At 41.8% G+C, this 25,161-nt stretch overlaps 2 protein-coding genes across 8 annotated transcripts; both read left to right on the plus strand.

Annotated features, from left to right (window-relative positions):
- The first annotated feature begins 5,826 nt into the window (after positions 1-5,826).
- On the plus strand, positions 5,827-16,786 carry LOC146651028 (gap junction alpha-5 protein-like). 2 transcript variants are annotated; one of them, XM_085383881.1, is made up of 2 exons: positions 5,827-8,474; positions 14,446-16,786. In XM_085383881.1, exon 2 carries the CDS (start codon positions 14,546-14,548, stop codon positions 15,695-15,697), a length of 1,152 nt encoding a protein of 383 aa, XP_085240007.1. In that variant the 5' UTR covers positions 5,827-8,474; positions 14,446-14,545; the 3' UTR covers positions 15,698-16,786. The 2 variants fall into 2 exon arrangements, with proteins under 2 accessions (XP_085240007.1, XP_085240006.1); XM_085383880.1 differs by having other exon boundaries at positions 5,827-8,470.
- Positions 16,787-18,865: 2,079 nt separating this feature from the next.
- Positions 18,866-24,743, plus strand: acp6 (acid phosphatase 6, lysophosphatidic). 6 transcript variants are annotated; one of them, XM_085383875.1, is made up of 12 exons: positions 18,866-18,946; positions 19,371-19,440; positions 19,846-20,071; positions 20,159-20,287; positions 20,842-20,972; positions 21,150-21,229; positions 21,334-21,421; positions 21,594-21,726; positions 22,159-22,259; positions 22,336-22,464; positions 22,541-22,706; positions 22,807-24,743. In XM_085383875.1, the coding sequence occupies exons 3-12, from the start codon at positions 19,853-19,855 to the stop codon at positions 22,939-22,941; spliced, it is 1,311 nt and encodes a 436-aa protein (XP_085240001.1). In that variant the 5' UTR covers positions 18,866-18,946; positions 19,371-19,440; positions 19,846-19,852; the 3' UTR covers positions 22,942-24,743. The 6 variants fall into 6 exon arrangements, with proteins under 6 accessions (XP_085240001.1, XP_085239999.1, XP_085240000.1 ...); XM_085383873.1 differs by having other exon boundaries at positions 19,371-19,431; XM_085383874.1 differs by having other exon boundaries at positions 18,869-18,946; positions 19,371-19,431; positions 22,372-22,464.
- Positions 24,744-25,161: the final 418 nt, after the last annotated feature.

The following is a 25,161-nucleotide window of genomic DNA, read 5'->3' on the forward strand; positions in this document are numbered from 1 at the left end:
GTGTTACCACAGCAGGTTGCTTTGCATGTTTGATTTAGCGGTTTTACACCAGAGGACCTTGCTGGCACAACCTAAAATGGAGCTTGTGTCTCCAGCTGAAGTCAAACAGCTGTATGCATCTAAATAATTTAGAGTCAGCTAATAATATTACAGTGTGAAGTTTAAATTCAAACTATTTGTTATTTAATTTATGTGATTTATTTAATCCTCCAAATTTCAAATGTAAAGTGAGGCCTTTGAAAACAACCGTTATCATGTAGTGTTGTTTCTCTGTGGCATGTCACAGATCATGAGCCAAAAAAGGTTTACAGCCCACATCCCACATTCTCTCATTACACCATTGAAAGGATCGCAACTGAACTGTACATAGTAGTCCGTGCCAAAGCCATTGGTATTACTCAACATACTCAGATAGTTCACTTCCTTTATGACTCCTCTACCTGTGCTACTGTTATTATGTGGCTTGACAGTAACACAGGTAAAAATTTAAAACAATTTGTAGCAAAAGCAAAACAAGAAATAAAGACAGAGCGAGTCTTCAGAAGTGTGTTTATGTTTGTAAGTTTGTTGCGCCCCATATGAGAATGTCACAAAATCAGGAGAAAATTCTAATTTCCCAGCGTTGTTCATTTACTTCTTGTATCAACAATGACGGCTTTGTCGTATTAATTATGTGATGCTGCCTCAGATGCACACATTCAGTGTTGCCATAAAAACACAGACTGTGATCAGTGCAACTGTGAACAGAAATAACAGTGGAACGAGGGGGTCCTGGTCCCTTTTCCACCGTTAGGCAATCATTGTAAATGTAATAAAACCATGTTAAAGAGAAGTCCTCACTGTGGTACACATGATGAGGCTGTGAATATGAATATCCAGCCTTTTTGCCATCTGTGCCACAATAAAGACCAAAGTGTTGTTGGTAAGAATAGAGCTGATCTCACTTTGTGGAGACTTATGTGACGTCTAAAATACAACGACTGTGGGCCTCTTGCAATTTCGACCTTGTTGGTTCAAAGCTTTGTCGGCCTATAATGTGCAGACAGCACGGCTAATCACTTAGTGCCTCAACCACATGCTCTGCACGGCTTGTCAACGGAGCGACAGTATTTTAATAATAACCAATAGTTCTCAGTAAAAACGCCAATGAGAAAAGGGTGTGGTCTGTGTTTCCATTGGTCTTGAAACATACTGCCTTGAAAAACTGTGTCACTATCACACTAATAAGGTCTTCTTTTTACTTTACAACAGCTTACGATTGGAAACTCATGGCTTGAGTAACTGTTAAGTCACTTATAAATGAAATATCAATACAGTATCATTGTCATTCGTAGTGTTTTCTCTGTTTTTTTATCTCTCCTTGAGTAGTGTTTTTAAGATAGTGATCATTCTCGCTGGATTTGTGTGTTTTTTATCTGATGTGACATTCCACTGCTATCTTCACATCACCTGGGAACCTGAGTTTCATCTACTATCAGGCTCCTGATGTATATCTAGCTACCACTACTTCATGCCATTCGCATCAATGCTTGACTTCAGTCAAGATTTTGCCCCTTTTTATTCCCTGTAATAATATGAAGCAAGTTTAACATACACAGGATATCTTTCTGCTTTTTGCCGTCACTTATGCTAACATGAGGCTGAGCGATCGTACAATACTTGTTATCTTGACAAGCTAAACTGGAAATTATCATTGTAGGTACAGTCACATGAAAGGGGTGGCGCTAGCAGCGTCTGGTCTCATTTTGCAAGGAAGATAAAGCCATAACATCAGGAAAATATGAAGAGGTTAAACATATAGCCTAATGCATAGCTGATATGAAGATACCAGCCGGGTACTATAGCAATGTAGTCTATATTACCATTATATATACCATCATGCTCCAAGGAAGGCAATCTCTTTCATAAAGGCTGGAGAGAAACCCCAGGTGCACCCACATTTAAACAACCGGCCTCCTCAACACAGCCTCTGATTGGCAGCTACAGGCTGACCTGGGTAAACAACTTAAGTTCCCACAGCACATTGCAAAAACATCCCTCCGGCCAGATATGATCATTATTTCTGAGGCCTCAAAAGAGCTGATCATGCTGGAACTCACAGTGCCCTGGGAAGAGCGGATTGAGGAGGCCAATGAAAGGAAACGTGGAAAGTACCAGGAACTAGTGCAGGAGTGCAGGGGAAGGCGCTGGAAGACTTTCTGTGAGCCCATAGAAGTGGGTTGTAGGGGCCTTGCGGGACGATCACTCTGCAAAGTCCTAGGCCGACTGGGTGTGGCTGGGGCAGCCAAACAGAGGGTCATCCAGGCTGTGAGCGAAGCGGCAGAGATAGCCACTTGGTGGTTGTGGATTAAGAGGGCTGATCCGTGGGTAGCTACTGGTACGCAAGTCGGGGCCTGATCACCCCGGCTGGGTCACCTGGGTGAGGGTGTATGATGTTGTGAGACCCGAAACACCTGACCCCAGGATACATCACTGAAGATGCGTACCAGTGCATCCAGGAGATGTGTCTTGTATAATATTGGTGCAGTATTTGAAACACTTTATGAATATTTGAAGACTGGAAAGGGCACACTGTATTAACAAAGTTTAGCCTATTTGAAGGTTGAAAGTGTCCTGACTATATCAGTTAACAGGGTTTCAATGCCCTGACATTTAGACACAGAACAATCAGATGGATTAACAATTAATATTGTTAATCCATTAAATTAATGTTTAGAGGGGTGTAAGACAGTCATAGTTTATTTCACCTGCAGGCCCAGTGAGTTTAAACCATCTAAGAATATACTAAAGATTAAATGTAAAAGCAAAATTCAACCACATACTTAGATTTTGTGCAGATTTGATGTAAGGTCTACTAGAGGTGTAGCATTTTAGGATCATTCATTATGGCATTTTTGCTGTTAACAAAGAAAAAAGAAATAAATCGAGAAATAAAGTCAAGTATCTATATTGATGCTCATCAGGGAAAAACATAGACATGTGCAGACATCCAAAGGATCAGGAATGGTGACTCAGCTGATTGGTAAGTAGGCGGTGACTTCGTACCTGTTAAGGTCAGAGGTCAAATTTATTTATAAAGCACACTTCCAGAAAGATGATGCTTCACAAAGTGCTTAACAATATAAAAATGCCATTAAAAAGAAACAATATATAAACAATAATAACAATATAAAACAATGATAGGATAATAAAAGAATTTAAAAAATAACTAAGACTATTAAATAAGACCAAAATGCTTGGGTCATAGTGTGTTAAAAGCCAGGACATAAAAATATGTCTTCAGAAGTGATTTAAATTGATCAAGTGTTTGTGCACTTGGTCAGGTCTGAGACCTGCCACAGAGAAGGCTCTATCACCACGAGATGTGAGATTAGTCCGTGGGATGGATAGCATTAATTTTGAGCTACACCTCATGACTTTTCCTAGAGCATAAACAGAAAGGAGCTCAGACAGGTAAGAAGAGGCTCGGGCGTGAAGTGACTTAAAAACAAAAAGTAAAAGTTTAAATTGGATCCTGTAGTAGACAGGCAGCCAGTGTAGGGAGGCTAAAGCTGGAGATATATGATCTCTCCGTTTGGTACCAATGTTAATATGTATTCTGGGAAATCTTCTGCAGACTTAAGGTGTCTGTAGCAACAGGTTACCATGGTGATAAACCCTGATAAGATTTGTTATTCTGAAAACCCACCATTTCCTTAAGCCTGAACTTAGCTGGATAACCCCACTATTCACTGTAGATCACTGTGCTCCCTCAACTACAACTAAAATGAAGTATTGTGTTTTTGTAATGAAAATGTTAAATACGCATATTGCAAATAAGTTATAGTAACAAGTCTAGTAACAACTAAACCCGTGTTAATTACTTGGTTTATAGTGGCAGGATCTGCACCAATCACCAGGATTGAGGAGGACACTGATTCTGGAGCACATGGGACTACGCGAGCTAGACCTTGGGAAATTGGCCACCGTATATATGTCTCTTTGTAACTCAAGAAAGATTATCATTAGCTCATGGGGTTATCTCTAAAGCATGATCTTAGTTAAAACCTGCCAAAAAATTCACTTTGAGCGTATTTTATGTTTTTGTTTTGTTTGTTTTTTTTAATTTAAGACCCAAAATATGTGTAGTGGTTAAGAAAAAACATCTGGAAATATCATAGCTAAATATGCTTATTGGTAGTCAGTGGCATGACTGTGTATTTCAAAAAAATTATCATTGAGCCTCTGTGATCTTCTGGCCCCGTCGGCTGTAAAACCAGACACACTTCTGTGCTGGAAATCCTGACATAACCTTAGGAACATGTTTCACTATTATACTCATAAATAAATAAATACATAAATGAATTAACAACATTACTAAAAACCGCCACTTTCGCTGGATGGACTGAGGCAAAGTTGTAAACTGCCCTGTGGGTTGATCATCTGAAATTTTGAATTGTTTCTGGAAGTGACATTCTGGGCCAACACTTGTCTGGGCTTAAGAAAAGAGGGACCCATCCGTTGGTTATGAACTCACAGCTAGAGTCTGTGGTGATATAGGCGTACATACAAGCGCATATAATTATTTTAATTACATTAAACAACCTTGACTTTCCGTGTTGAGAATTTCCTACTGTGGATTACAAATTCCCGTTAGTGGGTGCACATAAGGCTGTGATGACCATTCAGAATTACATGTCCATCAAGCATGGCTTCCCTTGGACTTGGGTGAGGCAGGGCTGAAATGTGCAGGGGTCAGACTCTCAGGCTATTGGGGAGGGTTATGTTAATGCATCCTGGCAGTGTGGGATTTTTCCATCAAACACTCAAGTACAAATTCTGCATACTACGCTCACTCATAGAAATTCATATAATGCAATCCTCTCCCACTCTTGAGCTCACTGTCACACATACACACATGTTCAGACCTCATCCTGGCACTACTGAGAAGCTCTAAGCGACAAGATTACTTGAAGTCATGGACAGCACTTCTTTGTTACAAATCTCTTCGTGCTGTTATTGGATGTGAATGCTGTTCCGCTTCTAAATCCATCCTGATGTTCAACACAATGGGACCATCAGAGCACATCCTTTAAACTGTGGAAAGCTTCGTAATTAGGAATTAGCAACAACTTTTCCATCCCTTCAAAAAATGGAGTGAAGCTGACTGAAGCCTTTAAGGGGTGTTAGATACTCCATGGGCTTTTGACGAAGGAAATGAAGGGAAAAAAGAGTAAATTATTTAATTAATGACCAGCAACCTTTGAAAAATGAAGAAGGAAAGAAGAAATATTCAGAAACATTACACCCAGACACATTTCTTTAAATTAAGCTTGCATGCAAAGAGTGGGAAAGAACAGACTTATATAAAACTAATGTAAAACATATATATGGCCATACTGTATGTATATGGGTGGGGGTACAGCAGAGGTCATACCTCCTCGGGCCAGAAGTTAATGAGTTTGTCACAAGATCCTTCTAAATCAAATCAAATCAAATCACTTTTATTGTCACATCACATGTGCAGGCACACTGGCACAGCACATGCGAGTGAAATTCTTGTGTGCGAGCCCCACAAGCAACAGAGATGTGCAAACACAACAACACAAACGAGCAAAATACTTGGTGCTCCTGCTATTTATACTTAAAAATTTTTCCAGTTCCACAGTCAAAGGCACAGTTGTTAAAGAGGAGAATTTAACCATTCATATGACAATTTAGGCCATGAAATTGGCAAGGATAAGAGGCCCAAATCAGTAATTAAGAAGTTATGGGAGTCTTTGAATAGAATAACAAGGTCGATGGAAACTCTTCTGTAAAAGAAAAGTTTGACTTTATGGTAAATAATCCTATTTGCTTTCTTGTCAAGAGCCTAAGTATTAAATGTGAAGGTGCAGTTGACAACCTTTTGACAAATCCTGAAGAGTTAAGAAGGAAAGTCAGGTCACATGGGCCGACAAGTTAAAGAAAAGATAACACAAAAGGTGACATATACAATTTCAGAGATAAAATCAACAATCAAATCACATCAGATCAGAATTATATACAAATTATCTGAGCACTTAGAGGTCCTACTTCTCTTAAACAACATGGCACATGGTGGCACAGTGGTTAGCACTGTTGCCTTACAGCAAGAAGGTCCTGAGTTCGGTTCATCAGCCCGGGGCCTTTTGATGTGGAGTTTGCTTGTTCTCCTTGTGTTTGTGTGGGCTCCTTCCAGGTACTCCTGCTCCCTCCCACAGTTCAATCGCATGCATTTAGTAGGGATAGGTTAATTGGTAACTCTAAATTGCCCATAGGTGCAAATGGTTGTCTGTGTCTATGTGTTAGCCCTGCAACAGACTGGCAACCTGTCCAGGGTGTACCCTAAGAGAGCTGGGATAGGCTCCTGAGACCCTGAAAAGGGTCTTTTGTGCCACATAATCAAATGGATAAATACCCATGTTTATTCTGAATGTGTAAAAAGTAGATACAGTTGCAGACGTTTGATGGGAATACTTTACTGTGGTCTGTGAATAGACATTTTTATTAAGGGTTTTTCTTTGTCCCAGAATCTTGAGACAATTAGACAGAGCATTAAAACCATTTCAAAAAAGGAAGACTGGACTACAATGCTTAAAAAAAAAAAGGTCTGTAAGTCTGTAAGTTAAATCTGCTTTTCTTTCCAGAACCTGGTGTTGTTTAGGAAAAAAAAACAATTTGTACATAATAGTAAACAAAATTTTAGCTCCCAGCATTTTTAGAGTTTTATTGGACACTCATCAGCGCTGAAGACCTCGAGGCCTCAGTATCGCTAAAAAAGACAGTTAGGCAGTGTAATCTGGTGCAAGCCAGATCTTCATTGTTGATATCTGACTTAGAATAATTTCATTTGTAGGCTTTGAAGTATCCTCTTAATTAAATTACCAGTAGAAACTAAAAGTCACAACATTTTTGGTACAGTAGTTGTACCTCTTATAGCTTGAGTTAAAGCTCCGCTCTTCAATATGCTGCATAATCTTTGTGAGAGACTATTATCAAGTAAACGACGACAACTTGATTCAACATAACAAACCCCACAAAAAATTACCTTTAAAACTCTGTATGTAGACCTATTGTAAATTTAACATTAAAATCTTCTCATCAATAACCAAGTTCAGGTAAACCTTGTAAATTGTCCCCAGCAGCTCCTCTCTGTTCCCAGCAAATAACCTCTCGTCTGAACACAGGACCTGTTTAATCTTCATTCCTCCCTGTTGTGGTTATAGGCGTGGGTACGAGGCAGGTTATTTCCTGGCCAGGTGCAGTAACTTCCTGGAAGCCAAGCTAACCAGTCTGGTGTTGCTGTTACATTTTCTATGACGCTAACACTGCATAATGGGTATAGTTCCACATAAAGTACATGTATTTTCCTAAATGACCTAGTATTATTTTTAAAATGAAATGTGAAGTGGTGGGAAACCTGAATGTTTCTGAAAGACGTTAAGGACATGCGAGAAGGGAAGTTATCTGCCTGTGTGTTTTTGCTCTCAATGCTTCATTATAACCGTTGGAATGGCCTCCAGCAAGGAGGAATTAAACCTGAAAGATTCCTGTTATATAATAGAACATGTGTCTGCAGGCAGAGGCCAGTACAGGGGGTCCTCGGCTGACACTCACATTACATTCAGCAAACAGGGAAACAAGGGAAGAGGAGGATGAGCTATTTTGGTTTTGTTTGTGACTCTTTGTTGCAATCCCAAACTTCACCAACTGGTTGCAGGTCTGCGTGACTTTTGAGGAGGGATGAAGGGAAACCTTGAGACGAACAAGTGAACAAAGCAGGTACGGTGTTTTGACCAAAATCTTGATTCTCCTGTGTTTACTGGTTTCCTGAAAACACAACTTAGAGTAAAGTTGTTGGTCGTTGAATTAAAGCTAATCCCATTTTCACTAGATAATTTGGATTTACCTCACCTCATTACAGTTTACATCTCACACTGTGGGAATTTCACCCTGAACACAGAAAACTCAGCAGTAAACCCAAGAGTCGCATGGTAAATAACTGTCTTGAAGTTTACTCTGACAGGAATTGCCATTGATCCCAGACAAACAATTCAACTTCCCCTTCCAGAGAACGCTTCCCAGCAAAAAATAGAGCACCAGGGATGTAAGAATTAAGGGGGAGTGTGGAGAGGAAGAGGAGGAGATGGAGGAGGAGGAAGCGAGAGAGAGAGAGGGAAAGAGAAGGGAGGTCCATGGGGGAAACACTCTCTCGTGATGCCCTGTTTTTTCTTCTCGTGCCCCCTGTGTGGACAAACAGCTCGTGGTGGGAAGACACGACGCTCAGATGCCGGCGTCAAGAGTCATCTTCTGCTGATGTCCACAAGAAGGTGGTCCTACAATCGCGCTGTGGTCATCTACATCTACACCTGCCATCTGTCCGCTAACTTAAGGAAGACTTAGTTCCTCTGAGGGACCATCTCTGCTTGATTGAAAGCAGCTTCTCGAATATCGGCACTAAAGCAGAACGGTGGGTAAGCATAGAAGCCTCTAATAATACTCAATGACATTTCAGTGAAATGATGCAGACCGTCTGGTAAAAAGCTGCGAGCATCTTACTAAAGCAGTCTTTAAGGGAGTGATGATATCTTGAAGAGAGGTACGATGGAGTGAGAGGCCTGGTCTGTGTTAAACCCCCTGTCCTCCCCGGCAGGTACAGCTGTCAACCCACTTACGTTAACTCTTTTCGTCTCGCTCTTCTTCCCTCGTGGCTTTCATATAAGACAAATATACTCAAACAAAGCACAGTACTGGAGGTAACCTAAAGCACAGAGCCACCAGCAATGCATACCTACTCAATGAAGACTTTAAGAAATCGTCATCCCTGTGCCGTGATAATTCTACTTTAATGCTAGCACAATTTACCCTTACAGTTTCTGTTCTTCTACAGAGAAGTGATAAAAATCAAATTAATGAGTTGCCTGTAGATACCAGTTACTCTTCTGAGTGTTCATAGAGAAATACAGGCGAAAAAAAACAAAAAACTAAAGGACTCTTTTGTTCAAGCAGGCTTGAACAACGGTGGAAGACATTTAAATTCTTTAGTAACAGTGCTACGGAGCACAACTGCTCTATTATAAGCAAGTCTTTCATAATCAAAGAGGCCTCTTAAATACACGGGCGGTATTTAATGTCGTAATGATACAGTTTGGGGCGTTTTTTTCTCCTTTACTTACTATTTAGGGATTTGTTTCAAAGATGAACTGTACATTTCTTTTTAACTTACTCCCCAAAAAGTGCCGTTTTTATGTAGGAAATAAGAACTTTTAGGACTTCATATTTCAAAATAACAGATTTATAACTTCATGTGATGCTCAGTAAAAAAAAAAAAGAAATCTTACTCTGTGATTTCAGCAGGATATTCAACCTAAATCTGTATCAGTGTTCCTCTGTTTGACATTCAAGCACCAACAGCTGATACATTCACACTTAAAAGTAGCCATTAGCATGTCTTAGTATGAATCGAGACTCCCTCTGCCATCATAAAAAAAGAGATTTGTTTAAATACCTGCCAGTAAAAGATAAAAGATTACCAGCTCGCTAATCTGAAAGCAGTGCCCTATGCCACGGCTGAATGGTATGTGTATTACTGAGTATATAGACTGTCTTCAAATAAGTAAACACCGAAATAAAAATAGATAAAACTGCTTTTCATGATCAGGAGGTTGTTAGGAGGTTGTTTTGCTCCCTGAAACACCTTGCAGCTTTCTGGCCTGAAGGTTCCAGCGTAATGCCATATGCAGCACAACAATAGATCATAACAGGGCTGTGGGTCTGTGTACAGTAGTGGGTAGATGAAGAGCCAGACAGCCATGTAAGGTAGCAGACAGCACATCGGCCTGCTGGCTTCTGCTGGTGTGACTGATATATGGGAGCCCAGACCCGTGCGGGTCTGTAAGAAGTGGCAACAGGTGACTCACATGAGAGCGAAGAATTCTCGCTCTCGTGCCAAATCAGATCCACTTTGTAGGTCACCCTACACCAATCTAACACCAGCCAGCGTGCCACTATAGCTAAACTTAAACACGCTCATCCTCGATTGTAATCCTGGCATTTCAGGAACAAGTCCCTAACCCAAACAGCTGCTGCAGGACTGGGACTGACTCTGGAGACGTGCTAAAGTTCAAGCATTAGAAAAATAAATACGTGTGTGCATTGTAACTGGGAAAAATAGTACGAGAGAGTAAAAATAACCAAGTGTGAGTGACTTCAACTTGTATATCCTTATCCACTATGCTATTGATATCTAACTGAAATAAGCTCAGAAAACTTGTATGTACTGTTTTTAACACATGGCGGTTCTGTAGTAAAGCTATACTGAGGCTGTTTCATTGAGAGGAACACAACACAACACAACCAAGGTCATAGAGTAAAATAGTGACAAGAGTAAAAAAAAAACTTCAGATAATAAAGTTTTATTGTATGCTATACCTGGTTAGAGGATGTGATAGAGATGAATATCACTACAATATATCATAATTTTTAGATTTAAAATTGAATTAAAAGCATAACAACCCAACTCTGGTTCATGTAAAAACAATTAGGTGCTTAAAACACAATGTGCACCATTAGTGTCTTGCTGTTTATTTAACTTTTTCCTGCAGAAATCTATGCAGCGTTATGGATTGTTTTGTTTTTTCCCAGCACTGATCACATTTCTGACACTAAAAAACCATCTTAGCGCATGCAGCTCATTACAGAGGCTTTATAAATGCATCAGGCCTTATAGCTGCCGATTAAATATCTTCAAATAACGCACATGACCATTTTCTTCCCTAGTTTGGCTATTCAGTTAACAGGGTTTTGTATGCTGGTAACTCCAAAATACAATTAGGCCAAATTTGTCCTTCCGTAGGAAAGAAATGACTTTTCCTGATCTCTTCAGCAAATCCTTTCAGACACGAATAACACGATTGTTCTTAATGCACAACATACGTTTTCCTCCACTGATGGTAGTCTAAACAATGCCCCATCAGAGGGAAGCGAGCCAGGAAAGTGTATAACTCACCACCTTACTGTCTGTGTGCTTGTGATGACAGCGCAGATCAACCAGTGTATCCTGATCCCCTGAGAGCATCCGGAGTCTGTCAAACATGGCTTAGTGCTGAAAGGTGCACATCACTGAAGGAAAGTTTAAATCAACCCTGCCCCCTGTTGTTACCGGGCTGTGGATACACTGCAGGCTGAGGGGGAGTTGGAAAAAGAGTGTGTAGTTTATAAAGCTCATCAGTAAAATATCATCAAAAGGATTTTATTGTCTAAGATTTAGAAACCACAACTGAGGGAATGTGCCTATGTCTCTTTTGTGTTATGACACAAGGTGACTCTGGTGGGCATAAATTTATAGCAATACAAACATAGCTTCGTGTTCCTGTAAGATTTCCCTAGCCTCGGGCCTTGCCACCAGCCTCACTGGTTCTTAAACAAGCTCCACCGCCCTCTGGCACCGCAAGAGGGAGAGAAAACACACAACAATTTTCCTGTTGGTCTACAGTGAGTCACAGCAGCAGCCATCACCTCTCAGTGAAGTAGCTGCTGCTTTTCTCTTAACTTGTCTCAGCTGCCTGACTGATGTTCTGACTGGAAATTACAATAAGGCTGCACACTGTGAGCCCGGTTTGAGTTGACCTTGCAGTGCTGAAACATCATCGTTTTTCCTTCAGTTCGTAGAAAGCTAAGCTTATTGTTTGGTTCATCACAGGATCCCTCCACCACATAAACATTCCTTCTGTGAAGCTCTCTCAGTGCAAACACAGGCACTTCGATCAGCGTCAAAGGAAATAAGTCAGGGATACGTAATGTTGCATTTACGCACTTTGCTATTTTGAATACAACCTAACTAGATTCTCCATTACTCCTCCATTACAATACCACTGAGATTATAAACAGACCTGACAGCTGTGATGGTGCACAGGCAAAGCGCACTGTTCAGAAAAGGGCACAGTGGATCACAGTAAATCCCTGCAGCACAGGTGTGATCGACAACCAGTAGAAAAGGCACTTTGACAGAAACGGTTCATAGGAGCAGCTCGTCTCTGACCTCCACCCCTTTCACCTTCTGCTCATTTCAATGTCTTGCTCCTGCTGTCCACAGGAAATCATATTGTTTGAGATTGCTTCCTCTGAGAGCAGGAAGAGGTATTCGAGGGAAGGAGACCGTAGCCAAGAAAACAGCCTCACACCACTTGTTCTGAATTCTGCTTTGCCTTCCTTTCTCATCGCTGTGTATGTACACCATGTGCCCAGACTGACGGACTATAAGTCCTTTCTAAAAGAGTCAGTTTACGCAATCAAATCCTGCTTACAAGATATCAGCATCTAAATGGTGCACAGCTTTAGAACCACGGGGGGAACTTTGGCAGCCTTGAAACTAATATTGCATTAAATTAAGAAACTGTGTGAGAGTCTGAATACCACTGTACCATTGTACAAATAGATTAGGGAACAATCAGTCTTCACCTAATCTCCCTTTAAAAAGCAAAACTCATTAAAAACATGTATCCTCTTAAAGAACATCATTTTACAAAATGACTTGTTCTGGATCTCTTCTATGCTCACGGCTCGAATCTGGGATTCATTTAGAAAATGACACATGCAAACCAGCAAGAGATTGTCACATAGTTTGTCATAGCCCAGGGGGAAATGCATTGTTACCCAGGTTTGCACAGGTTTGTTGTCAGTATCAGCTGATAAGAGCGTGGCTGTTTTAATGTGCGGTCTCCTGGCATTGTGCTGGCTGGATTCTCAGTCACTTCCTCAACTCTGCGGCTGTTTGCGATTTACTTCCAGTAAAGATCGTGAGCTTTTTATCCGTTTAAGGCTCTGGGCCAGCTGCTGTCCAGTTATCCAAGGTGTCAGATGTATGCTGGAAAAATAGCACAGCGCAGTTTTCCTGTGCTGCGCATTGGCTTGTCAGCCTTGGGCTGTGGATGGAGGTTAAAAGTTTCTTTTCCAAAATGTTGTCATACTGGTGTTTTGTTTTCTACCACTCTGTGCTGTAGAGATACGGAGCACAATGCCCTGATTTTCCATCTTATTGCCATATATATACTTCATAGAGACACAGAGGGAGGGGGCGAGACAGATGGTCATGGTCATTTAGACCATATCTCGCTGTCACACATAACCAGAGTCAGTGTTAGCCAGTCGATTCAAAACCTTGCACTGTGGACCAAACAGCTATTTGCTATGGAAACAGCTGCTCGAGGATTTCCTTCAGGAAGAGATGAGAGGTGGTAAGAAATCATATTAACATCCCCTGTGGCTTTTGTAGCTCTCTTTCTCTCTCTCTCTCTTTAGACTTGTGCTTGGTTAACTTTTAGTTTTATGTTCTGGCGTTTTATTGTGAAGCACTTTATCTTGAAAGGTGCTGTATAAATAAAATCTTGCTTACTTACTTTGCTTGTAGGGATTATACTGTATATAATTTCCTTCCATGAAAGTATATTTGGCTTTTGGCTCCTTTAGAGTAATGTCTACATGTTCTGCTACACCACCAAACAGAGCATTAACTTCAAATGCGTGACGCGTTGGAAAAACCTGTTGACCTGTGACCTTCAACCCTTTTTTCTTTCTGAGGTGTTTTAACCGGCTTTTATTTCTTAATTGCGTAGTAAAAGCTAAAAGTAGCTACATGCATATTCAGCCCATAAATGTTAGAAGTCACCACTTGATCCAGTTTGACAGGTTTTCTTAACCCCTCCATGATGGCGGTCATCTGTGTCACCCATAAAGCTGTCTAGTAAACCGCCTTATAGGGTCATTCTCAGCTGAGACTTCCCAGCCTGTCACTGCCATGTTTGGATCTTACCCAGACTCTCAATAATGCTTAAGTCAAGAGATTAGTTTGAAAAAAAAAAAAGAGAGAGAAGAAGCAGTCTGACTGACACCTCCAGATAGATGGAGACTGGAATCTGAAGGAGGGTTTCATCACAGCAAAGGAGAACAGTGGCCATCTAAGCCATTGCACTGAAATTGTGAGTGGTGTGCCGCGGGGGGAAATGGGAAATGTCCAGTTCAGGCCAGGTCACAGCACTGAAAAAGGGCAAAGTCTTTCTGTGCTGACTCACCCCTTTGATGGAGGTGTGTTTCGCTTTCTGTAATTTAATCTGTTTTAATAATTTGGAACAGGACAAGAGGGAATGTAAACACACATAATCTAATGTTTAATAATAATATTATTATTTTCTTTTACATGGCTACCAAATTTCTTCTCCTCCGTCTGTCTCTCAGGGGAAAAAATGGCTGTTCTCATGTGACAGTATCCAGCCCTAAAGCGATTCACAGGCAGAGAGGCTATTTTTGTGCCACACAATGCCACTCATACACCAGGTCATTCCCATCAGCGGGAATGCAGATGACCTACAGCTGTCACTGATTGTCTGCTTGTATTTCTCTTTTCCCCTTTTCCCCCTCCTCTTCCACTCTATTCATCCTCCACCTCAGAAACTCCCCCTTTCCCCCTCCGGTGCACCCTCTTTTCACCTTCCCCGTTGTTCCTACCAGCTCTTTGTGCTTCAGGTGTGCGCCCAGGCCGTGAGTAGTGATGGGGGACTGGACCCTCCTGGGGAATTTCCTAGAGGAAGTCCAGGAACACTCCACTTCGGTCGGAAAGATTTGGCTCACCATCCTCTTCATCTTTCGTATCCTGGTGCTGGGCACGGCGGCAGAGTCCTCGTGGGGGGACGAGCAGAGCGATTTCCTCTGTGACACCCAGCAACCAGGTTGCACCAATGTGTGCTACGACAGGGCCTTCCCCATCGCACACATCCGCTACTGGGTGCTGCAGATTGTCTTTGTCTCTACGCCCTCCCTCATCTATATGGGCCACGCCATGCACACAGTGCGCAGGGAGGAGAAGCGGCGAAAGAGGGAGCAGGAGGAGAGAGAGGCGAGAGGTGAAGAGGGAGGAGACCTGGAGGGGGAGAAGGAGTACCTCCAGCAGAAGGAGAGCGGAAAGGAGGTGGTTGCTGACGGGAGTGGCAGAGTTCGCCTAAAAGGGGCGCTGCTGCGGACCTACGTCCTGAGCATTTTAATCCGTACAATGATGGAGGTGACTTTCATTGTGGTGCAGTATCTTATCTATGGGGTGTTCCTCGATGCGTTGTACCTATGCAAGGAATTGCCCTGTCCCAATCCGGTTAACTGCTACATGTCACGGCCCACGGAGAAGAATGTCTTCATCGTCTTCATGCTGGTGGTGGCCGGCGTTTCTCTGCTGCTCTCTGTGTTGGAGCTCTACCATCTCGGCTGGAAGAGCATCAAGAGGTGCATACACAAAAAGATGATGCAAAAGAGCAAGCAGAGAGCTGTGACGGTAGCGGTGTCTGCAGCCTTGGAGTCCAACACCTCACCACAACCCTCAGTCTCCTGCACCCCACCTCCTGACTTCAACCAGTGCCTGACAGCCCCCGCCTCCATAAACCGCATGACCTCCATGGCCTCTCATCCCTTCAACACCAGAATGGCGCTGCAGCAGAACTCAGCCAATCTGGCAACTGAGCGACATCGTAGCTGCGACAACCTGGAGGATGATGAAGACTTCCTCAGGATGAGATACAACCAGGTACCAACAGGCCTGCCCAATAACTGCTCGCCATTGCCTCTGCTACACTCAGTGTACTTGAAGGACAAACGGCGCCTGAGCAAGACCAGCGGGACCAGCAGCAGGGCTCGCCAAGATGACCTGGCAGTATAAATTCACAAAGTGTGGTGGATGAGGAAGAGAGGAAGAAGGGCTGGACCTTCGGAAGAAATGTGTGTCTGGGAGATAGATCTCTGTGATGGAGGCATGAGCTGAGGCTAACTATGAACTGTAGCACCAAGGCCTGACACTTGAGCACATGTGATGAGTGGATAATGTGAACTTGACTTGTGTGAGCTTTGTGTCCTAGAGCTCTAAAGAAAAACTGCAAAACAAGCTGTAAAGGAGAATAATGAGAACAGAGTAACAGGTTTGACACCTGACTATTGCACATTAGGAGTAGAGAGTCCTTTCATTTTAAACCAGTTAACTACAGATTAGCTGATTTTTGTCACACACAAATGCAAAAAAAAAAGAAAAAAAGATTTGCAATAAATAGACAAGATCGCAGTATGGTAGAAACTGTGAAGCTCTTCGATAAAGTGCCTTATCAAGCGTCAGAAATATCTATTTCCTTATGACATTGTTTTTGTAATTATTTAAAAGCCGTGGTAGAGACTGTCATTTGAACCACTTGTTGACCTGATTGCACTATACCTGCAGGCAAACATAAAAACCTAACTCGGAAATAATAGCACTGCAATCTCAAAGCCTGTCAGTGAAGTCAGTCCTATACTAGTCAGAAGTCTTCTGTGCACAGAAATGAGAGAATGTAGCCTTTTACAGGATTTTCTTTTTGAAGGTCCCTCAAAGAAAAAGCAAGCGGTCCTGCTTGGATGTTGTTATGAATGGATTCAGCCACTAGGTGGCAACAATGCACTAGCGTTTCCCCCTTTCTCTCCCGGAGCCATTGTGTTAAAAGTGTGTTCCTAAGAAGTGTGTGAGTCGGTTGGTGTCTTTGAATGTATTGTTCTTGTAGCACAGTAACTGTGCGGGTAGTTCATAACCATGTTGTGAATATACGTCTTTACAAGTGGAAGATGATTTTTTAAAAATATATACATGTATATGTACATAAACATAGCATAATATTTGAAGAACTGTCCATCCTGCTGTACATCCACTGCAGTCTTTGGTTATTTCACACACACATTTATGCAATAACTGTCATCGCAAACCCACAACAAATAAATAAATCATCAGCTGTACAATCTGCTCTGTTGTTCTCAGCGTGTGATTTATTCAGTGCCGTACAACACTTGCCTTTGATTTGTCTGTCGTATGAACATAGAAAGACTTTAGTATATGTAAATATGCACACACTAAACTGTTAGAATTGCACAAGATGAACATTTAGAACAACTACCATTTAAATAACGTGCTCAATGCAGAAATGCTGAAATCAAGACAAAGTGATGCAATTTCCAGATCCGAACAAAGATGAAGAGTCTCCAGCATTTCTGAATCACTGTACCATTGCTGCAGCGACTTTCTGTTTGCCGTCCTCACAAAGGACCTGCAGGAGACAGATTGTGGAAGATGAGCAATGTTTACACAAACAGAGACTGTCTCGCCATTTCTGCCAGGATGCTGAGGTCTGGTATCCAGCTTAATCTGCCACATGCTGAAGCTGAATTGGAAAATCCTTGTTGCTTTTGTATTATTTTTATTTCTGTGGAACCTCAGAGCTTTCTGAGATTGAGCTTCACAGAGATATTTGTGTATTCTGAGTTAGACCAGGATGGTGATAGCACATTTGCTGCTTAATAAAATGTTTTCCTGTCTTCTTTTCTAAAGGATTCATTTTTTAAAAAATAGTTTGAAAATTGTGCAAGAACCAGAATCAGCTTAAAAGGATATAAATGGTCATACATTAAAGAAAGACAAACACGAGACTAAGCATCAAACTAAAATTAATACAAATGTAAAACCTACAAGGAAGTTTATAAGTTACTCTACAGTGAAAACTATTAAGTGTTATATATCTTTTCCAATTGGTGTCCTTTTAAGACCTCTTTCCAAACAAGAGTAAGCTCAAGGAGATTTTGCTTTACTTGAGTTATGATTCAGTAATGATTAAGAGGACTCTGGCAACATGGAAGATGAAGGTCCCTTCAGTGTGACTGGAATTCGTGAGCAAGTCATGCGTTAGGTATCTCTACGTGAATGCGTGACTCACATCTTTTTTTAAAAAAAGTTAATTCCTGAAAAAAAATCTTCTTTTTAAAGATCTTATATAAATATAAATGGGGCATGTTTCTTGTTTTTTTTCTGCAGCTCTGCTTAAGACTTTTGGAAATTTAATTTAATAGATTTACATGCTGTAGTTAGAAGGAAAAACTGGGGGGAAATTCAGACAAGTATTAATATCTTTTACTAAAATAAAAACAGCTAAACTTGTTGATATAACACACATAGAATAAGTACGTTTGTGCCATAAGACGGCTGAGATCCAGATCAGGGTCAGCCCTCTTCTTTACATTTTCCTTAAGGACCTGAACATTCTTATAATTTTTTCTAAATAGTCTTAAGCAACAAAACTCCAGGCTTTTTTCATTAATTTTCCTGCAACTGACCAAGAAAAAACTCCAGCAAAGCCCTGCCGCAGGACCTGAAGTATGCATCTGGCCCTTTTTTATTCATCTACTGTTCACTGTAGCTTCATCAAAAATGCTCTCAGTGAAAGGGTGACTGTCAAGAAGCTGCTTTTAAGGAAGGGAAACAGAGAGAAGGTGCTGAGGTACGCCAAATTACGCAAGAAGTAGACTGAAAACCTTGTCTCGGGAAGTTCAGGCTGTGCTTTAGAACAAAGGTGGTCATAGCAAATATTGACTTTCAAGCTTGTCTGAACTCCACAAACTCTGTTTTACCGTAATGTACTGCATATCCATTTTTATCTCAAGTTATAATTTTTAAAAAGAATTGTCTTGGGTTGCTCAAGACTTTTGCACAGTAGTGTACATTTGCAATTAAAGATTACAACAACAAAAAAAGCCCAGAAAATCCTCGCTTTTGGATAAAAAAATTGTCCAAATTCGAATATATTTGATCTATAACTTTATAAAATAGATTAAAGTAACAAATCCTCTTAGTTCGAAATGCAGATACAGTTTCTTCCTGTAGAGGGGAGTAGCGTACTTTGGTGGTGTTCTCCCCTTCAAGTCTCCAAACAAAAACAGAAGAGCGGCAGTACTCCGAGGGGATGTCGGGAAATGTAGTTTAATCTTCACCTCTCTCTCATTTTCTTCTATTCTGAAGCATTATTTGCCGGCCTACAGTTACCGACATGACTTGCGCCTCTGTACTGGTGGAAACTTAGTTGCTGAATGACTGAAGTGAATTTTGTCATCTCCCGGACGCCGTGTATGTTTTAATCGAGGGTAACACTTTATTCTGTATCTGTAGGTAATGCCGTGGCTGTGTGGTAGCAGTGATCTTCCTTGGTGATACTGGCATCGAGGCTGACAGCAGGGACTTTACCCTCTGCTGCACCTCGCTAGTTTAGAGTTCACCTCGGTTAGCTCTGTTTTCGTAACGTGTTTCACTGAGTTCCTGTTGCCTAACCTGTGCCCTGTGCTGTTGAAATGCTAATAATCTGAGTTTTATAGCAGAAGTAGATAGTGTTACAAAAAAATAAATATTTAATGAGGAAAACGTCACATCCTGGGGAGCTCATTGCACCAGTGTTGCACCATCAGAAACCGTCATCTTTTTTTTTTAACGTTGATTCTCTACACTCACGCTTCTGTCTGTAGTAACAACTTCCGCTTTACTCAATGTGTTACAGTTGGCCACACCATCATCATCTCTGACATCCCTGACCGTGACAGGAGGTCTAACTGTGCCAGGTAACACAGGTTAGTGAAAAGAGCAGAAGCAGCTGTTAGACTGATTTTAATGGCCTAACAAAGGCTTTTTAAATGTGAGGCTTTTGCTGCTTTTCTTGTCTTGTTTATTTGAAATCCTTTGAGTTTTCACAGTTTTGTATTGAAAGACTGATGAGGATTTGTGACTGCTGATTAACTGATGTTGTTCAAACAGAATGTCCAAATAATTTAGTTTAAAAGAGTTTTAAATGGATGTTTGTATGTTTTCATAGTCTCTTAAAACCATGCACTTGGAAGCTTTAATAGTTTTTAGATCAAATTCCAACTTTCTAATCGATCTCTTATGTAAGGGACACAGACTGTTTCGATCCTGTGCATATGCTTTATCTCACTCTCAGTGGCTCTGTGGTGACAGCTGGTGTCTTTTGTTCACAGCACAGCCATGAAGGGACTTTGGGGCGGAGCGGCTGCGTTAGGGTCGGTGTCCGTGGCGTTTGGCTCGATGCTGTGGTCACAGCAGAAGACTAAACCGGAAAAGGCTGCTACGGGTTCCAACCTTGCTGACACGAACGCTGATTCCCCTTACGAGCTAAAGCTGGTCCAGATCTTGTTCCGGCACGGCGCCCGAACGCCCCTAAAGTCAATACCTGATATTATGGAGGTAAAACTGTCTTCCGTTAAGAGCATGTTTTGTAGAAAATGATGTTTCACACATGAAAAAAACTGCAAATTCTTTTTTTCAACAAAGGCCCAGTGGGTGCCAATGCTTTTGGAGCCACCGCCGCACACCAGCATCGACTATGTAGTGACAGATCTTCAGGGTGGCCCCAGGCCCCCGGCTCCTATAGAAGACAGCTATCGGAAAAACATACTTAGTGTGAGTCATTGTCTTTTTTGTTTTTTTAAATAGGTGTGATGTGGCTGCTGGCTGTCATCTGGCTTAGTTGACTTTGACTCTCACTATGAAAATGATGGAATAAACCTAATAATGCTGCTTTGCTTTTAGTGGTATGACAAAGTTAATGTCTGAACACATTTCTTCTGGGCTTTCCATAGACCTTATGTGTGTAGCACACTTGTTACTCTCCTCAATTCATGTAGTTTTTCTCCATCTAGTGGCTTAAAGGTGCCACTACAGACATCACTGGCCTGAGCTCACTCACTCGCCGCTGAACTGTACGTAGAGCTTCCTATTGACATATCGTGTCCGGTCACAGTGTCCGTGGAGCTGTTACTTTCCTGTGCTGAGAGCTGCTTTGCTAAAGAGGTTTAACTTCACTGGATTTAGCTTAGAAAACTAAATCCCCCAATATGGACTCCGGCCATTCTTGTACCACATCCAGCCCGGATTCCTGCATGTGATCACAGGTGTGTGTCTGCCCGGCCACATCTGTGGGTATATAACCTGATCCTGTTTGTTGTGTTTGGCAGGGTGGCACATTCCCTGGTCAGCTGACCACACTGGGCATGCAGCAGCTGTATGAGTTGGGCAAAAGACTAAGGGGGAGATACATTGAAGAAAGCGATTTCCTTACCTCCACATTTAACCCAGCTGAGGTCTAGTAAGTGGTCCAAATCATAATGAGGAGCAAGGAGAAAAAAAAACCCTCATATCTGTGCTCTGACATTTTGATAGATTGGGTTTATGAGTGCAAGTACAAAGGATATGAGTTTAAATGCTTTTACTATTTTAGAACTGGGTGCCTTCCATGACCTATTTTTTTCCTCCTTATTTCTAGCGTGCGCTCCACTAATATTGTGAGGACCATTGAGTCTGCCAAGTGCCTGGTTGCAGGGCTCTTCCAGCAAAAACAAAAAGGTAGAGCGGAGATGTGCAGTATGTTACTTATCCCATTTTTCTGTCTCATCTCATCTGTTTATTTAATTTTTCATTTATTTTGCAATTTCCTGTTCTACTTGCAGCAATTGTGCCTATTTTAACATCGGAGGCCGAATCTGAAATCCTGTATCCTAACTATCACGGATGCAAGATGCTTAAAATCCTTTGCGGGTATGAAGAGAGTGTGTTTTCCTAGCAATAGAGTCCCATCAAGCCTAAACCATCATACTGGAGCCTTGAAATAATGTGCTGTGGAAACATTATGAGCAGAGTTGAGGCGCCTGTGACAGGTTGTCACGGTGTATCTGTGTTTTGTGGCTGACACCGCGTGTGTTCTTTGCAGCCACCGCTGGGCAGAGTCGACCACTCTGCCAGACATCGCGGCAGACCTGCAGAGCATCCAGAGCGAGCTGGGGATTGCTGCTCACCAGAAAGTTGACTTCATCCTCATTAGGGATGACATGGTTGCCAGAGAGGTGACACTGCCACATTGTGATTTATGTGACTTTTTGCCAGCTCTTGCCACAAGCTATCAGAATTACATAGGATTTACTGTAAAGACGTGGCCAGGAAGCCGCAACCTCGCAAGCTGCTCCTTATGTAAGATGAAACTCAGCATCAGAGTTCATTAATCTTCTTGAGATCCAGCCTGATATTAACCCAGATATTAAGATTGACAGCATGTGTCCATGTGTCACAATAGAGGGTGAAATCACATTTAATGAGTAGGAAGCCGCAGTTTTTCTGGAGGGTTCTCACTAGTCAAAGTCAGCGGTGGTGTCGATGTCTATCTGTTGTCATTTAATTCTCACAGACAAATGAAATCAATGCATTTAGCTTCATGCTATTTAAACAGAAATTATACGGAGTTATTTGAAGACTTGCGACTTGTTCCTTTGCATTAACAGACACACGGCCTGCCCTGCCCTCAAGTGCTCGACACCTGGAGGGATAAAGTGGAGCAAAGAGCCGTGGATATGATGTGCCATATCTTCGAGCCCAGCAAGAGGTCAGATTAACCAAAGTCACCAGTCCCAGGGGCTTATCTAAAAGGCCAGATTGAGATTTACCACTTGTGCATTCAGCTTCACAGGCTGCCTTTCTCTTGCTGTCTGTGGCAGAGAGAGCTTGCAGCTGTCTGTGGGACCTCTCCTGCACATGTTGGTGGACAACATCGAGGAGAAACTACAGGGCACCTCATCAGAGCCAAGCAGGTTGGACGCGCATTATTTCACACATAACTGTGGTTGGTCTTCAAATGCTTCACTCTTGAAATGCTCTCTCGAACAGGAAGGTGTTTTTGTACTCCGCACATGACACCACTCTGATTCCTTGTCTCTTGGCTTTGGGGATTTTTGACATGAGATGGCCACCGTATGCCGCTGATCTCACTGTGGAGCTGCACCAGAACCGGAAAACTAATGAGGCCTTTGTTAAAGTGTCATATGTAGGCGAGGTAGGAGCTGAGAATGTGTCGCAGGATGAGCAAAAACAAAAAAAAAATTGCATTTTTTTTTTTTCTTTCTATAACCTCAAGTTACTTTTTCTTTCTGCAGGATCAACTCATTGGGGGTTGTAGTGCAGTCTACTGCCCCTTGGAGGAGTTCAAACGGGTCCTCTCCACGTACTCGCTGAGCCCTGAAGACTACCACTCGCACTGCAACAGAACCGTAGGCCCGACCGAACCCTGAACCTTGAGCAAGCCTTCGCATCGGCACACCGCTGACAGCCAGCACGCATCATGCCTTTTTAACATCCTCAGTCCTCTCTCCATCCAGCCGGCATCAGTCATTATCATCTCACTGTCAGAGCACGCTGGAGTACAGCCACTTTTGTAGAGCTTTCGGGTTACACCGCTTGCTTTCAGGAGTCAACATCATCTTGTTACCATGGCAATCGCATTAAAGGTGCTATAAATGACATTTTGAAGCACTGAATGGTGCACTAGAGCACTGGCATCTTAAGACCAAAGCAATCACCCCCCCACCCCCTTTCTCTCTGCAATTCATTTACAAACAGAAAGGTTGTGCACACGTGAGCCAACAAAAAGCATCCAGCCCCGACCATCACTCTATGCAAACACAGTAAAAGCCATTAAATGGCTGTGATATGCTGCATGCCCACCCACCATCAGCGGCACTTTTCCCATATTTTTTGTCCTGCATTCAGATTGGATGTGTGTTTTAAAAAAAAAAAAAAAAAACAGATTTTGTTTGACATCTTAGATGGACTAACAATTGATGGGGTGCTTTTATTGCGCTTGGTAATGTCATAAACTGTAGTAACATTACCTTGACTTCCCCTGCCTCTTCTGTTTGTGCTCTTTGTGGGGGTGGGGCACCATGTGAATACTCTGAACTGCATTCTGTCTCTTTATAAATGCAGGGAGGACAAACATTTTCAAAGGGAGGGACTCATACACTAACGCACAGTGGCTACAAAAACAAAGAACAAAGACACTCATTTTACAACACGCAGGAGGCTTGCAGCTTCGTCCTCTGCTAAGATCATCATCACTCCACTACATCTGTATGAATAGCTTTTTGCTGCTATATGAAAAACCCGATATATAGAACCTTTAAAATTAAGTTAAACGATTAGTTCAATAACAGCTGAGTGCAAAGTGGAAGAGTGTGATAGATGCTTTATATTTGAATGCAAGTTAAGCTTACTGATTAAGGCTGAAGTTATTTTATACTTTCTAATTGTTAACCCCACAATTAGCTTCGTTTTTAAGAATAAACTGGTAACTCACCTGAACAGGAGTAAGGTTTACATTTGTTTGGGATTCTTTATGGTTGCAAGCATTTGCTGCACTGGGAAAATATAAAGCATATGTGAATGCTGCAAAGAAAATCATGTTTTTTGCAACTAGGGGACATCTCAGTCAGTAAAATGTGGTTTGTGTTTTTAATTAACTTAGAAATGAGGCCTTTATGGCACATTGGAATGTATTACATCAGGCTTTAGTCTAGCATTGATATTTATTCATAGGATAAATTTGTTGTTTTTCCTCTTTTTGGGGTGGTGTTTGTTAACATCTCCAACAGCATTCTCAACCTTTCCTTTACACTTTTAAACAACTACTGCAGTTATGCATCACACTGATATATGGACAGGTTTGTATTATGTGGCCTGTGTCTGATTGCTGATTAAATTATTCCATCAAACCAGTTGCGCTCCCAACTGTATTCATCATATACGGTTCGATCATTCTTCAGGGAAGTATAGTTTAATGTACTGGATCAAGTGTTTAGAAAGGTGTGGAGTAGAGACTGTGTTAGAACACTTATTCTGCTACATGTTTTGAATGCAACATTTTGCCTCCTTGTGAGACCACAGTGCAATGCATGCTTGAATCACACGGACCCAAGCGTTGCGCTGTTCCAGAAACACACGTTGTACCTCATCTGTGGGAGGTTCCCATGACCTGCCACTCAAAATGTAAAGATTTATTTTGGTTTGGTGTGACATGAATACAGATTTTAATCAATATGGAGTCTTTTTTTTTCTTCTCCCCCCTGTAAGCTCACATCTTGCGAGAGGCTCTGAACTATTCCCACAGGCCAAATGAAACTTTTAAAATACAGGTTAGAAAAACCTCAAGGCCTCTTCTGAAGCTAATGGAGAAGCATTTGAACGCATCAACAAGCTTGAATCTATTTTAGAAGTGTGGTGTCCTCTGAAAATAGTCTCACTTAGTACCTCCTGATAAAATGTCAGCATATCAACGCTGCTCCTTAATATGACTTGCACTTCTTGTAGCAGAATGTTGGTAAGCTGGTATGAGTATGTACAAGACAAAGACGCGTAACTAGTCCTTGTAAGTGAAATAGTAAAGACTCCTCTGTGGAAACATACACACGTGTGCACACACACACACACTCCATAGACATGTATATAACAAAAGA

This window comes from Rhamphochromis longiceps, linkage group LG16 (assembly GCF_057381845.1).
Source record: "Rhamphochromis longiceps isolate RC_006_pf linkage group LG16, R_longiceps_female_GT1.1, whole genome shotgun sequence".
Classification (NCBI taxonomy): Eukaryota; Metazoa; Chordata; class Actinopteri; order Cichliformes; family Cichlidae; genus Rhamphochromis; species Rhamphochromis longiceps.

What these genes read in the sequence shown, in the direction of transcription:
- LOC146651028 (XM_085383881.1), top strand. Translation starts at nt 14,546, where the DNA reads ATGGGGGACTGGACCCTCCTGGGGAATTTCCTAGAGGAAGTCCAGGAA.
- acp6 (XM_085383873.1), top strand. Translation starts at nt 18,910, where the DNA reads ATGACTGAAGTGAATTTTGTCATCTCCCGGACGCCGT. An exon ending in TTTAACCCAGCTGAGGTCTA is followed by an intron (nt 20,973 to 21,149) that starts GTAAGTGGTCCA and finishes CCTTATTTCTAG; the next exon opens with CGTGCGCTCCACTAATATTG. An exon ending in CTTCCAGCAAAAACAAAAAG is followed by an intron (nt 21,230 to 21,333) that starts GTAGAGCGGAGA and finishes TTCTACTTGCAG; the next exon opens with CAATTGTGCCTATTTTAACA.